The 12,999-nt window shown below is 56.6% G+C and overlaps 1 protein-coding gene across 2 annotated transcripts in view; it reads right to left on the reverse strand.

Moving 5' to 3' along the window:
* The window catches only part of MAP1S (microtubule associated protein 1S), a 31,880-nt gene extending 20,784 nt beyond the window's left edge, over positions 1 to 11,096 (reverse strand). For both annotated transcript variants that reach the window (XM_086408476.1, XM_086408477.1), the window contains exons 1-5: positions 10,954 to 11,096; positions 9,594 to 9,695; positions 8,164 to 8,246; positions 7,008 to 7,148; positions 4,005 to 6,366 (exon numbers count right to left, since the gene is read on the reverse strand). In XM_086408476.1, the coding sequence (XP_086264602.1) occupies positions 4,005 to 6,366; positions 7,008 to 7,148; positions 8,164 to 8,246; positions 9,594 to 9,695; positions 10,954 to 11,074 (2,809 nt within the window). In that variant the 5' untranslated portion in view covers positions 11,075 to 11,096. The remainder of the gene's footprint in view (positions 1 to 4,004; positions 6,367 to 7,007; positions 7,149 to 8,163; positions 8,247 to 9,593; positions 9,696 to 10,953) is intronic.
* Positions 11,097 to 12,999: the final 1,903 nt, after the last annotated feature.

Below are 12,999 nucleotides of genomic sequence, written 5' to 3' on the forward strand. Positions count from 1 at the left end.
TCCTTGGGGGAACGACCCCAGCAGAGACAAGGCAGGCTGTGCGAAGTCTCGTGGCATGCTCCAACTAAACTACATTTAGGCGACTTCCCTGGTGGCTCAGATGGTATAGCATCTGCCTACAATGCGGGAGACCCGGGTTCAATCCCTGGGTTGGGAAGATCCCCTGGAGAAGGAAATGGCAACCTGCTCCAGTATCCTTGCCTGGGAAATCCCATGGACAGAGAAACCTGGTGGGCTACAGTCCATGGGGTCGCAAAGAGTCGGACATGACTGAGCGACTTCACTTTCTTTCTTTCTAGGTATGCTTACCATGCATCTAACTCTAGTCTGGGGATCCAACATTTTGGGGTGCAAAACACGCATGCTCAGTGCACCCAGCCACTAGTATACAGGGGCATCAACGTCCCCACTGGATTCAATAATGCACCCACAAGCCAGAGGCTGAGGCTGAACAGGTGCTAATGGGGATCTGAGGACAAGTGGAATTTGCTTTTAATGAGGAGCAGCATTCAGAGGAAAAAGATGACCTAGAATAGGCAGATCAGGGGGAGTTCTCTTCCAGGTGGAAGGCAAAGGATGGCAGCCAACCTGGAGAGATGAGGGGAGAGAGGGAGAGAGAGAGAGAGAGAGAGTGTGTGTGTGTCTGTGTGTCTGCTCAGTTGTGTTCAATGCTCTGTGATCCCATGGACTGTAGCCCCCCAGGCTCCTCTGTCCATGGGATTTTCTAGGCAAGACTACTGGAGCAGGTTGCCATTTCCTACTCCAGGGGATCTTTCTGGACCAGGGAAAGAGAATGAGGTAGTAGCAAAGTGGGTCAGGCAGATTCAGCCAGCAATGCTGGATACACTGGAACCCAGCGCTGGGAAGGGGCCTGTATCCTGACCTAACAAGCCCAAGGCCTCTTGACTGTTTTACTACGAACAGAGGCTGAAGTGGCCAGGGGCACGTGGCCCTCCGTTCTAGCTACTGAGGCTTGGGGCACACACACTTATTGCAATGCTATGGCTCTTCAAGATTAGAGAAGTCCTCTAGAGGCATTAACAATTTAAACAGATGCACCCAGACTGCTCTCGCCTCCAGGAAAGCTAGAAATAAAATATACCCCGTGGCAGAGCCAGTAGGGACAGGAATAACCTAAATGCCATTTATGTTCTCCTTATAGGAGAGGTGGGCCCTGCTGTAAAACACAGACTCAGTACAAGCCTGTGAGTTTGTCCCTGGTTACCTTGGAATTCAGAGCTAACTGAATCACGATCAACCGTTACAACCTCTAATAACGTCTGGTACACGGGCGAAGGCAGATGCTGTCGGGGAGGCAAAGTGAACACCTCCATGGTTCTTACTGATTTGTTCTGTAATGAAACTGAACCGTACCCTGGCCATACTTTGACACGGTACAACCCTGGCATTGGTAAGCTTCAACTACCTCTTGTAAATGAGTTTATGGTAACCCTGCATGTGTGTGTGCTCACTCAGTTGTGTCTGACTCTTTTCAACTCTATGGACCGACAAACTGTAGCCCCCCAGCTTCCTCTGTCCACAGGATCTCCAGGCAAGAATATACTGGAGCAGGTTGCCATTTCCTCCTCCAGGGGATCTTCCTAAAGCAGGGATAGAACCCTTACCTCCTGCGTCTCCTGCACTTCAGGCAGATTCTTTACTGCTGAGCCACTGTGGAAGCCAGTGGCTTCACCAGTAACACTGCATTTTGATGATCCAGTGTATTGAGGGCCTGAGTTAAGTCTCCTGAGGATGTAACAGTTGTGGAAAATGACTGGCCTGAGAAGGAAGAGGATCTAGCTAATCTACCAGCTGATTTCTGTGCCAAATAGTTCTGTACAAATTGACTGTAAGGTTCAAGGAGCAATGACGTTTCTTTAAACCAATCCCACACTGATTTCTCCCAAACGTCAGGCCTATTTGTGTCGGTACTATTGTTTTATCTGTTCTATAAATGTGACCCCAAATGTAAGTCTGTAACAGGGACCCACAGTTTTCCACTACTTTTGATTAATCATTTTCTATCCACAAAAACAGGGTGTCATTTGCCATAAGGGATCTATTCCACCAGGGGGTAGACTGCAATACTGTGATTTATGAGAAATAAATATATTTGGTCATTCTCAGGTATCAGTACAGTTGCTCAGTTGTGTCTGCTCTTTGCAACCCCATGGACTGCAGCACGCCAGGCTTCCCTGTCCATCACCAACTGCCGGAGCCTGCTCAGATATACTTGGTCTTTATCCCCAGTTCCTGACTCATAGTTCTCAAACTCTTGGAATTTTCTGATCAATAAGAGCAATGGGAGCATCTTTTGCCATATTTGCTCTCTGGTCTTCAGTTCCAAAAAATATTTTAGGGCCAGAGAGGTAAAATGGGTGTCTTGTTATTCCTCAGAAGCTCTCTTCCATCACAACCAGGTTTGGCTAACGGCTTTAGATCCCAGCCCAGGGTGGGGGCTGGTTGTCAGGAGAACCAATCATGTGATTAGAGGGTCAGAACTTTCAGTCCTGCCCCTGAATTTTGAGGAGGGGCATGGCATGAGGCTGAACCAACTGCCATTGGCCAATGATTTAGTCAATCGTTACTATGTAATAAAGCCTCCATAAAACCCTCAAGCTTTCTAGCCCTTTTTCTGAGCTTTCCACCTCAGGGAACCAGAACCACACAGGGCCCCAAGGCTTGTGAGAAAAGAGAATCCCTTGTGCGGTATCTTGCCCTAGGTATCTCTTCATCTGGTTGTTGATCTGTATTCTCTAGGACCCTTTTGTAATAAAATGGTCATCTAGTAAGTACACAGGTTTTCCTGAGTTCTGTCAGCTGCTCTGGCATATTAACAAATGGAAGGAAGGGGTCACAGGAGCCCCTGATTCGCAGCCCGTGAGCAGCACAGGTGACAGTCTGCACTGGGACTGGCATGGGAGTGGAGAGTGCCCGTGGGACTGAGCCTTTTGCCTGTGGAATGGGATTCTCTCTCCAGGTAGACGGTGTCAACACGCAGGGGAATGTTGGGCCCCCAGCTGGTGTCCAAGATTTGGACCAGGAAGCCTTTTCAGTGTGTGTGTAAGGCGGAAGGTGCCTGCACGCCCAGCGCCACTAGAAACCCTGGGCCCTGAGTCTCTAAGGAGCTGCCCTGGAAGGCGGCATGTCACATGTGTCATCACAGCTCGGAGATCAGGGACTCGAGCATGTGATGTGTAATTCCACTAGGGTTCAAACTATGTGCTGGAGAAGACTCTTGAGTCCCTTGGACAATAAGGAGATCAAACCAGTCAATCCTAAAGGAAATCAGTCCTGAATATTCATTGGAAGGACTGATGCTGAAGCTAAAGCTCCAGTACTTTGGCCACTGGATATGAAGAGCCTACTCATTAGAAAAGACCTTGATGCCGGGAAAGATTGAGCGGAGAAGAGGGCGACAGAGGGTGAGATGGCTGGATGGCATCACCGACACAACGGACTTGAATTTGAGCAAATTCCACGAGACAGTGAAGGACAGAGAAGCCTGGCGTGCTGCAGTTCGTAAGGTTGCAGAGTTGGACGTGGCTTAGCAACTGAACAACAAAGGCTCCAGAAGCTTGTGCCTGGTTTCCCAGACTTCCCCACGCCTCGTCCCTTTGCTGATCCTCTATGTCCTTCTGTTGTAATACATTTACGAGTATGACCACACACTGAATCTTCCTACCCAATCATCAAACCTGGAGGTGGTTTTGGGACCCTGGACACAAAGGGGTTTCATGACAATGTACCATTAAAATTAATTTCACTGGTTTCTTTCTGCTTCAAGTGGCTACTGGAAATATCACTACCACAGATGTACTCACTGGGATGATGTTTCCACTGACGATACTGCTCAAGCACCTCAGAACTGCAAGTGCTTAAGACAGTCAGGCCAGAGCTTCCATTTTATAGAATAAACAGAGGCCAGAGAGGGTGGTGGGTGTGGCTGAGACCACACTGAATATAGGAAACCCACTGCAGGATTCCAGCCCACGGGTACTTACCAGATGGACCTCGAGTGGTTGTCTTGGGGACCGAGGGCTTTCTGGACAGGGATGCCCGATTTCCTTTATCACTGGGCTCGCTGCGGGCGCTGAGTGGCCGACTGGCCCTGTCCCCACTGGCCAGCCCCTTGGTTTTGGCAGCAGTCACTGGAGTGGCTTTGGGGGGAGTAGTGCCAGAGCTGGGGCGGGTAAGGGGCTTCCGGGTACGGCTGCCACCTCCTTTCAGCCGGGCCTGCTCGGGAGGCAGCATCTCCGGGTCCACCATGCAGATACTAGGTGGGGTGGGCAGCGGTGGGGGGATCTTGAGGGGGTCAGGCAGCGGGTCACGGCGGGGGACCCCGAAGCCCTCCGTGTCCTCGTCTGAGTCGGCAGTGCCAGGGGCAGCCGGCAGGGGGTCCGAGTCAGACAGGGTGGGCAGGGACTCGCTGACAGATGTGGGTGGTGTCTCCTCGGCGCCTCCCGGAGCTCCCGCCCGCTCCTGCGACCGGGCGCTGCTGTCATTGGAGCTGCCGGGGGACACGGGGGCCGGCGCCATGGGCACGGCCTTGCGGTGCTCGAACTCACAGGGCGACACCAGGCACAGGTCCACGTCGTGCGGGGAGGCCGAGCGCCGCACCCGAGGGCCGCAGAGCGGGAGGCTGAGCCCAGCTTCACTCGCAGCTGCAGCTGGTGGCGGGAGCACCTGCTCAAAGGAGACGGACAGGGACTCGTCCACCTCTGTGGAGTGTGGGGAGCCCACCTCCGCGGGCAGCGAGGGTGTGGTCACTGTGGGGGAGGCATCTGGCCCGGGCTCCCCACCCCGCAGGGGGCTCAGCGACAGCGGCCCGCTGCTCTCTGTTGGGCCCTGCTGGGCCCCGGCAGGAGAGGGTGTGCACGGCTCGGGGGTGCTGGCGGCCAACAGCAGCTCCAGGGTTTTCTCCTCTAAGCTGCCACCTTCCTCCCCTGCCGGGCTGAGCCCCAGATCCAGGCTGCTCTCTTGGCTGGGTGTGGCCACAAGCTGGGGGGCCGGGGAGCTGCAGGTCTCTGTCGGGGGGCTGGCCTCTCCGCTCCGGAAGCTGGGGGGGCTGCGGGGCCCATTCTCAGCTGGTGGGACCCCTGGGCGGGGTGTGTTGGGTGCTCTGCGGGTCTTGGGAGCCACCTGGGCACCCACGTTCTTGCCACTAACCACGGCAGAGGCTGCCCGGCGCACCTCCCGGGGTTGGGTGCGAGGGGCACTGGGTCTGGGGTCCTTCTTCACCTCCCGGGAGGGCCTGGCTTCTTTCTCAGCCCTGCGAGGGGCCTCAGTCCGTGGAGAGTCTTTCCGGGCCACCCCAGGGCGCTCCTGGGTGGGCCTGGAGGGCACCGTCGTGCGGCCCTCTCTCCTCAAGCTGTCCCGGGAGGCCACGCTCTCCTTGCTCTCAGCTCGCCGAGGCCCCGCCAGGTCTTGGGGCGTCACCACTGGCTCCCGCAGGAACCCCAGGTGCTGCAGGCGGACCAGGCCATCCAGGAGGCGGGCGGGGGGCGTGCAGCCAGGGAACAGCACACGCACCACCTTCTCTGAGGGGCCCGCAGGGTGCCACACCAGCAGGGCGCACACGGAGGCCAGGGTGTGGTCAGTGGTGGCGGCTGAGGGCGGGTGCAGCACATACATGTCCAGCCGGCCCACGCCCATCTTCTGGAAGAGCACGGTGGGCTCAGCAGGCAGTGGCCCTCGGTTCAGGGGCACAGGGGTGATGCCCAGCTGGCTCAGGAGGCTCAGGGCCAGTTCGGCCTCATCCTCGCCACGCACCAGCCGAGAGGCAGCAGCGCGGGCGTTGAGAAACACGACGCCCAGGTTGGGGGAGATCAGCCGGCGGAGCCGGTCGTCCCCGGAGCCCCCGCCGGCAGCCGCCTCGTCGCGCTCCGCCAGCTTGCGTCGCAGCAGACTGTTGAGGCCCGGGAGGCTGTCGGCGCCAGCGTGGGTCACCAGCACAGCGTCCACCCGGTCCAGGTGCCGCACCAGCTTCCAGAAGCTCGACTTGGGGTTGGAGCCGCCGTTGACCAGCACGGTGAAGCCATTGACGGCGAAGAAGGCGGCATCACCTAGGCCACCAGGGAAGATGTAGCAGCAGGGCCGGGCGAGCCTGAGGAAGCCCACAGAGGCCGGAGGCTCGAGCAGCTCGAAGGGCGAGGGCGGCTCCAGTGACTCGGCCACGTACTCCAGGAACTCGCGCAGGCCCTCGGAAGCCGGCAGCTGCACCGGAGGGTTCAACCGCAGGTGGAGCACGCCCTGCAGGCCGGGCACTTCAGGGGCCAGCTGGGCCCAGTCACCAAAGGTCGGGCAGGTGATGGTGAGCTTGGGCGGCGCTGCAGGCAGGGGTGTGGAGGCCAGGAGATCCCGGATCTGAACAAGGGGGAATGGTTAAGGGGTCACCCGGAGCCAGGCAACACCCAGCCCCTTAGGAAAGCTAAGCCCCTTTGCCTCCCCTTGTCACCCTCAGGACAAAACCAAGCTCTCCCCACAGCCAAGCAGGGCCCATGGTCCTGTCTCACCACATGTTCCCCTCCGGCCCTCCCCCACCTTCTCACTCTCCCTGCCTCTGGGCCTTTGCACTTGCTGTTCTCACACCCTAGAGCACACTTCCCTGCAGGGAGACTTTCTACACACACCCCGACCCCCACCTCCATCTACTGGCCTTTATCTTACCATCACTACATCACTCACTACAGTACGAAAACATGGTTTCCCAGTTTTCTGCGCATTTGCCCCGCTCAGACTAGGGGTCAGAAACGACCCCATCCAGTTGTGTCCCAGATGGGACCTAGAATCTGGGATGCCACTTGGAGCCTTTGCAACATCTGATCTGAAGGCCCTCACCTTGCAGTGGGCCATGGGACTGAGCCTGACAGTACATGTTGTTACCATCACCCTACATAGGAAGAAGGGACGATGCTCGGGGCGGGGGGACAGTAGGTCACCTAGGCAGCTCAGCCCAGTGGGGATAAGCCAGACTTCAGAGGCAGGATGGCGAGGGGGCAGCTCACCTCTTTGTCCCCCAGGACCTGGAGGAAGTGGCGGGGTGAGAAGCCCCCGGTCTGGAGCAGCAGCTCCCCTGTCTCCTCCAGGCAGGGCCCCGCCAGCACCAGCAGCTTGTGAGAGGCAGGGTCTAGCAGAAGGTTCCGGAGCTGAGAGAGGGGGAGAGTGTTCAAAGCGCTACTCCATGCAGTGAGATGGCCAGCACCCCTCTTTGGGGTGGTCCCCAGCCCCAGATCTATGTATAACCACCCTACTCTTGTCCTATCAGGGCTTCCCTGGTGGCTCAGGGGTAAAGAACCTGCCTGCCAATGCAGGAGACACGGGTTTGATCCCTGGGTTGGGAAGATCCCCTGGAGAAGGACAGGGTAACCCACTCCTATATTCTTGCCTGGGAAATCCCATGGACAGAGGAGCCTGGTGGGCTACAGTCCATGGGGTCACCAAAGAGTCGGACACGACTTAGTGACCAAAACACAACAATCTGTCCCCCAAGTGGCCTGGCTAGTACTAAACTAGAAGCCAGGATTGTAGCCTGTGGGCCTCCTGCTGGAGCTGGCCCCCATCCTCCCTGCCAACTCCTGCTCATTCTACAAAGCCCAGCTCCAGCGCCCCCTCCAAGTATTCCTGGGCCCCCCCAAGCCCACATTTCCCTCTGGCCCAGCCCAGGTGCCATAGGGAAGAGGGGACTGTGTCTGGCTGTTTCCACCAGAGCCTCCTCAGGGAGCAAACAGGGCATTTTTGATCAAAGGCATCAACCTGTACAAGGATCTCTAGAGGGCTCTATCTCATACGAAACTGAGAGAAGAGTGCTGATGTCCACAAGCTAGAATTATTAAGAAGTCAGTTCAGACAACTAGCAGGGCCCAGCCCACAGGAACACATGAGACCCAAAAACACCGGTTGGGTTCTGCCCTCCCACACTCCAGCCCTTCCCTATCCCATTCAATCCTCCCATGCTCCAGCCTTTTCTGACTCCACCTACTCCCATCAGCAGCTCTGAAGAGGGACTAAATTGAGGCTGGAGTCATCAGGGGAGGCTTTGTTGCTGCTGGGTGTCAGGAAGAGAATTTCAGGCAGATGAAGTCAGGGGCCCCCAGAGGCTGGGGCCAGGGGATGGCAGCGGTCCCAGCAGCCCATTTCCCCCAGAAGCCTTCCCTTTCCTACCTCGTCACACAGGGATTTGTCTGATGGATTCAGGAGGACCAGCGTCTCCAGGGTGTCACCACGGTGGTGCAGACTCCGCTGGCCTGTGGGAGAACCGGGCCCTTTAACTTTAGGGCTGAGCCACACAAGCCAGGGTCAAATCCCCCCTCACTGGGTGACCCTAGGTGGCCAGGAGCCCCTCCAGCACTCTGGTTTCCCAGGACCTCCAGCCAGGGGGTCATCCGGAGATTAACAGACATGAGATAGAGCTGCAGGTGAGGATGAGGCAAGAACAAGAAACCGCCTTGGCAGGCCCCATGCTGGAGACAGCAGGGACAAGGCCTCCACTGCTGGCAGGACCCAACTGCAGCTGTCAGCCCTGTGGGGGACAGCATCGTCACCCCATTTTATAATCAAGGAGCCTGAGCCCAGGGAAGGCCAAGGAGGGTACACTAGGAAAAGGGTACAACATGAGCAAAGGCCCTGAGGCAGCACTGAGCTCTCGGTGTCTGAGGATCAGGAAGGGGCGAGAGCGAGGGGCAGCAAGAGGGAGCCGAGGGCAGGGAGGCCTCATGGGTCACGGAGAGGGCAGTGGGGTTGATTCTGGGATCTGAACCCTTACCCTTTATCAGCTTATCACAAGCTTCTTATCATGTGTGGATATTGCCCCATTCAGGCAGGGAAAGTAAGGCACAGAGAGGGGAAGTGGCGGCCAAGGTCACACAGCACAGACGGGATTTCCAGCCCTCCCCAATCCCCAGTCTGATACAGTGAGGGTCAGGAAGCCACCAGGAACCGCTGGGACAATGAGGTGACGGACACTTCCTTCCCCTCCTGAAGCAGCCTGGAGGTGACTCAACAGGCCAGCTGAGCAGGGGCTAGCTAGGCAACACCCAGGCCCCACCCAGCAGCTACTCTGCTCACCCCAGTCACCCCAGAATCCCCAGGGAGCACGGGCCATGTAGGGCTGCCCAAGAGTCCCAACCCCCTCCTCGACCTTGCTTTCTCAGCTCCCCATCTACTGAGCACTTACTTGTACCCTGTGCAAGAATCACAGCCATAAACCACACCCAGTCCCTGCCAGGCTCTGCCCACACGCACCAGCCCCTCACTTTCCAAATGTCTTGTCCCTTTGCTTGGGTATTTCCCTCCACCCTCCCCACCAGCTGCTTCTCATCCAAAAAGACCCTCCTCAGAGGCCTCCCTGTCCCCCACACCACACAGTCTCATTTGTTACATGGGAACAAAAATGCAAGTTCTGACCTCATGAGTTGGTGATGACTGAGGAGTGAGTGCTGGCTCAGGGGCGGCCCCTGCTCTTACTCAGCGGATCTCAGCTGTATTATTACTGTTGTTTACAGCCATCCCTGACGCACATAGCTGGCACTCGGAGAACATCTGCCCACTGAGTGAGCAGCTGGTGCACGCAGGGTCACCTTTCACAGCCTCACCTTTCACAATGCTGGAGAAGGTGGCTGAGTGCCGGGACACGAAGACCTTGAGCTGCTCATCGAGGCTGCAGACGCCAGGGTCAATGTCCCAAGACCGGATGCCTGGTGGGGTGGGCGGGAAAGGGAGATAGGAAATCAGTTGGGCTCCCCAGCTCCCAGAATATTTCAATAACTAGCAAAGGGCAGGCGAGGGCCACCACAGCCCCCTCTTCCCCCAACCTGCCCCCACACACAAAGGCCAGGAGATTCAGAAACATCCATTGTGCCTCTGGATCTCACTGCATCCACCATCAAGGAACCCCAAAAGTCGGGCACTTTACAAAGAAGACTTAGGACCTCAGCAAGAAAGTCCCCACCTCCTAGACAGTCATCTTGTCCCCTTCAGTATCCTCCCACCCCCACCACTGGTTTCACTGATCCTCAGCCCTGCCACGCACAGGTTCCACCTCTAAGCTTTTGCAGGAACTGATCCCACTGCCCAGAGGCCCCTCTCCCTGCCTTCCCATCCTTCAGGTCCTCTCAGCCCTTGGCATCTTCCTCTGAACAGTCCTGAAACCATCTGACCTTAAAACTTGATCCATCTCCCTGCCTCCCTCCCCACCAGACCATTAGTCCTGAGAGTGCAGGTCTGAACCTGCCAGAGGTCCCCGCCCTATCCTCGATGCCCTGCGGGGTGACATTCCCTAAACCCATGAGCTGTGTGCTGCCATCCCATTTTCCTGGCCATGGAGGACAGGCGCTGACGATCTGAGAGATGCGGGATGACGGATCTAGGGTGCCCTCCAAGCAGCACGGTGCGGGATGCACCACGCCCGCCGGTCCCACCGTGCCAAGTGCTTGGCAGGTGAATCCTGCAGGTGCATCTATGACTCACATATTCAGGTGCCAAATCCCCTAAGCAGGCCGCAGCCACCCACACCCCAATTAGCAGTTCCTCATGGAGCTACGGAAAGTGGCCCCCGGGGCTCCGGGCCCAACCTCCCTATCCCTGCTCCTCCCTCCAGGACGTCAAGGCTACTAAGAGCCGGGGAATCGAGGCGCGCCCGGAGAGCGGGAAGCGGAGCCGTTGCCCATGCTGCCCAGTCGCGTGGGCCCCCAAAGCCGGGGCCCGTGTCCCCTCCCCGGTCTGCACCAGGCTCGAGGCGGAGCAGCTGAGCCCGACCCCGAACGCTGCTTCCTCCGCGGGCGCCCATAGACTCTGCCTGCGCCCTGCGTCTAACGGTAAGAGGATAGGGGCCCGGGCCACCCCCGCCCCCCGATCCGGCCGGCCCCCGCCCCGACCGCTCCATCCTCCGGCTCTCAGGCCGAGATGCGCGGCCGCTACCGCCTCCCCGGCACCGCGTTCCCGGACCGGTCCGACCTCGTTCAAGCTCCTCCAGCACGTAGGCAAGCAGCCCCCGGCACCCGCACTCGCCGCCTACTACGAGCAGCAGCGAGCTGGGGACCTCGGCCGCCCCGGACCCTGCGACCGTCGCCGCCATCTTAGCGCCGCCCTGACGCTCCGAGCGCCCGCCCTACTGTCCCCGCCCCTTAAAGGGGCCGGACCGGAAGGGCTGAAGACCCCTCCCGGAAGCCCCTCCTCGCTCGTTATCTGCCCCCTTGCGCCCTCTGCGGTAGTGGGACTTGCGGATACAGGCTCCTAAGCGTTAGCCGAGTCTTGAATCTCGGCTTTGGACACCTCTCCCAAATGACTACTGTTTCATTCATTCATTCACTCATTGATTCTTTCACTCATTTATCCAGCAAGTTCTGACTGCGTGTCTACTACTTGCCAATTGGAATCTCTGCCCTCCAGAAACTCATATTACATGTCAGTGGGTCCAGTCTTGAACCAGATCCCAGATGGTCCCGGTTCCCTAGGTCAGGGCTTAAACAAAGAAAACAAGGGTAACTTTGAGGGCTTTGAGAGATGTTTAGGAGTTTTCCAGGTGTGGGTTATGAGATAATGACATGTGAGGCGTAAGTTAGAGCATGTGCAGAGCTTAGAGATTAGGAAAGTACATATGAAGTTGAGACAGATTCCAGAGCACTCTGAATCTGGAGCAGGGCACCACAGTTATTCTGCACCTACAGTTTGCAGGGCATCTTGCTCATTGAAGATATGCATAAATCTATGAAGTTGGTAGTTATGAAGTAGGCTGTGGGCACAGTCATTTCAGAGGAATGGAGAGGAAATAGACTTGGAGAGATGAAGTCACCAGACGCATAAGAGGTAGAGGAGAGATTCAGGTGGGTTTGACTCCAGATCCAGCCTGCAACAGGGACTGGCTGCCTGGTTCACATGGGTAACCCTCCTTCCCCAGTCAATTGCATTCAGCCTTTTTACCCACGGTGGCCACTACTTGAAAAATCATGTTGCATCAAACTTCTTGACAGATGATCATGCCTAGGAAGGGCTAGGTTGCATCCCTCAGGAGTTAGCTCCCCATCTTTGGAGGTATACAAAACCAACCAAGACAAGTGAAAAGATCTGCCAAGAAGGATTAACCTCCCACTGCCCTTCATTATCTATTCAGTCCAACTTCCTCCCTGGTCAGTGTATAACAGTCGCTGGCCACGTGCCGTCCGTCTAACGTTTGAGCGCTCCACTTCCTCTCTCTTTATGGCCCTGGCATCCTTCCTCTATCCCAGTCCCTCCCCCTTGGCTCCCTTCCCTGTTTGCTGGCTGCCTGTGATTTCTTCTATTATTGCTCTCAACAGTAATAAAAATGGGAATGTCTGTGTCAGGTTCTATCTTCCTCAGCAGGATAGGAGATTGTTGGAGGCCAGACTAGGCTGAGATTTCTCTGGGATCCCAGTTTTTTTGCAGGACAAAGCTGAGCATCTGGGAAGTGCATGATAAAGGGTGTGAAATGGGAGCGAAAAGCTCCTTCATCCACCATTCACTCATGTGTATTGATTGATTGGGTCAGGACAGGAACCTGGGACCTTCTGCTCGAAGTCTATGCTCTCTCTTTTGCCCAAGGCTGTGAATTATGATGGGTAGTGCTCATTCTGAAGGTGAAAGTGGGAGTGGCAAAGTCATGTCCGACTCTTTGCCATGGAATAATCCTTAGAATTCTCCAGGCCAGAATACTCGAGTGGGTAGCTGTTCCCTTTTCCAGGGGATCTTCCCAACCCAGGGATCAAACCCAGTCTACTGCATTGCAGGCAGATTCTTTACCAGCTGAGGCACCAGGGAAGCCCAAGAATACCTGTGTGGATAGCCTATCCCTTCTCCAGTGGATCTTCCCTACCTAGGAATCGAACTGGGGTCTCCTGCATTGCAGGTGGATTCTTTACCAGCTGAGCTACCAGGGAAGCCCTAGTGTTCATTCTAGTGGGTCTTAAAGGGCTCTGAGTTGCCAAGGCATCTGGGACCTGATGTTCTGAGTGTTCTGGAGTCCTGAGGTTTTCCTGTCCCAGA

Source organism: Bos grunniens, chromosome 7 (assembly GCF_055505025.1).
Source record: "Bos grunniens cultivar Pamir isolate PY7600 chromosome 7, Bosgru_T2T1.0, whole genome shotgun sequence".
Taxonomy (NCBI): domain Eukaryota; kingdom Metazoa; phylum Chordata; class Mammalia; order Artiodactyla; family Bovidae; genus Bos; species Bos grunniens.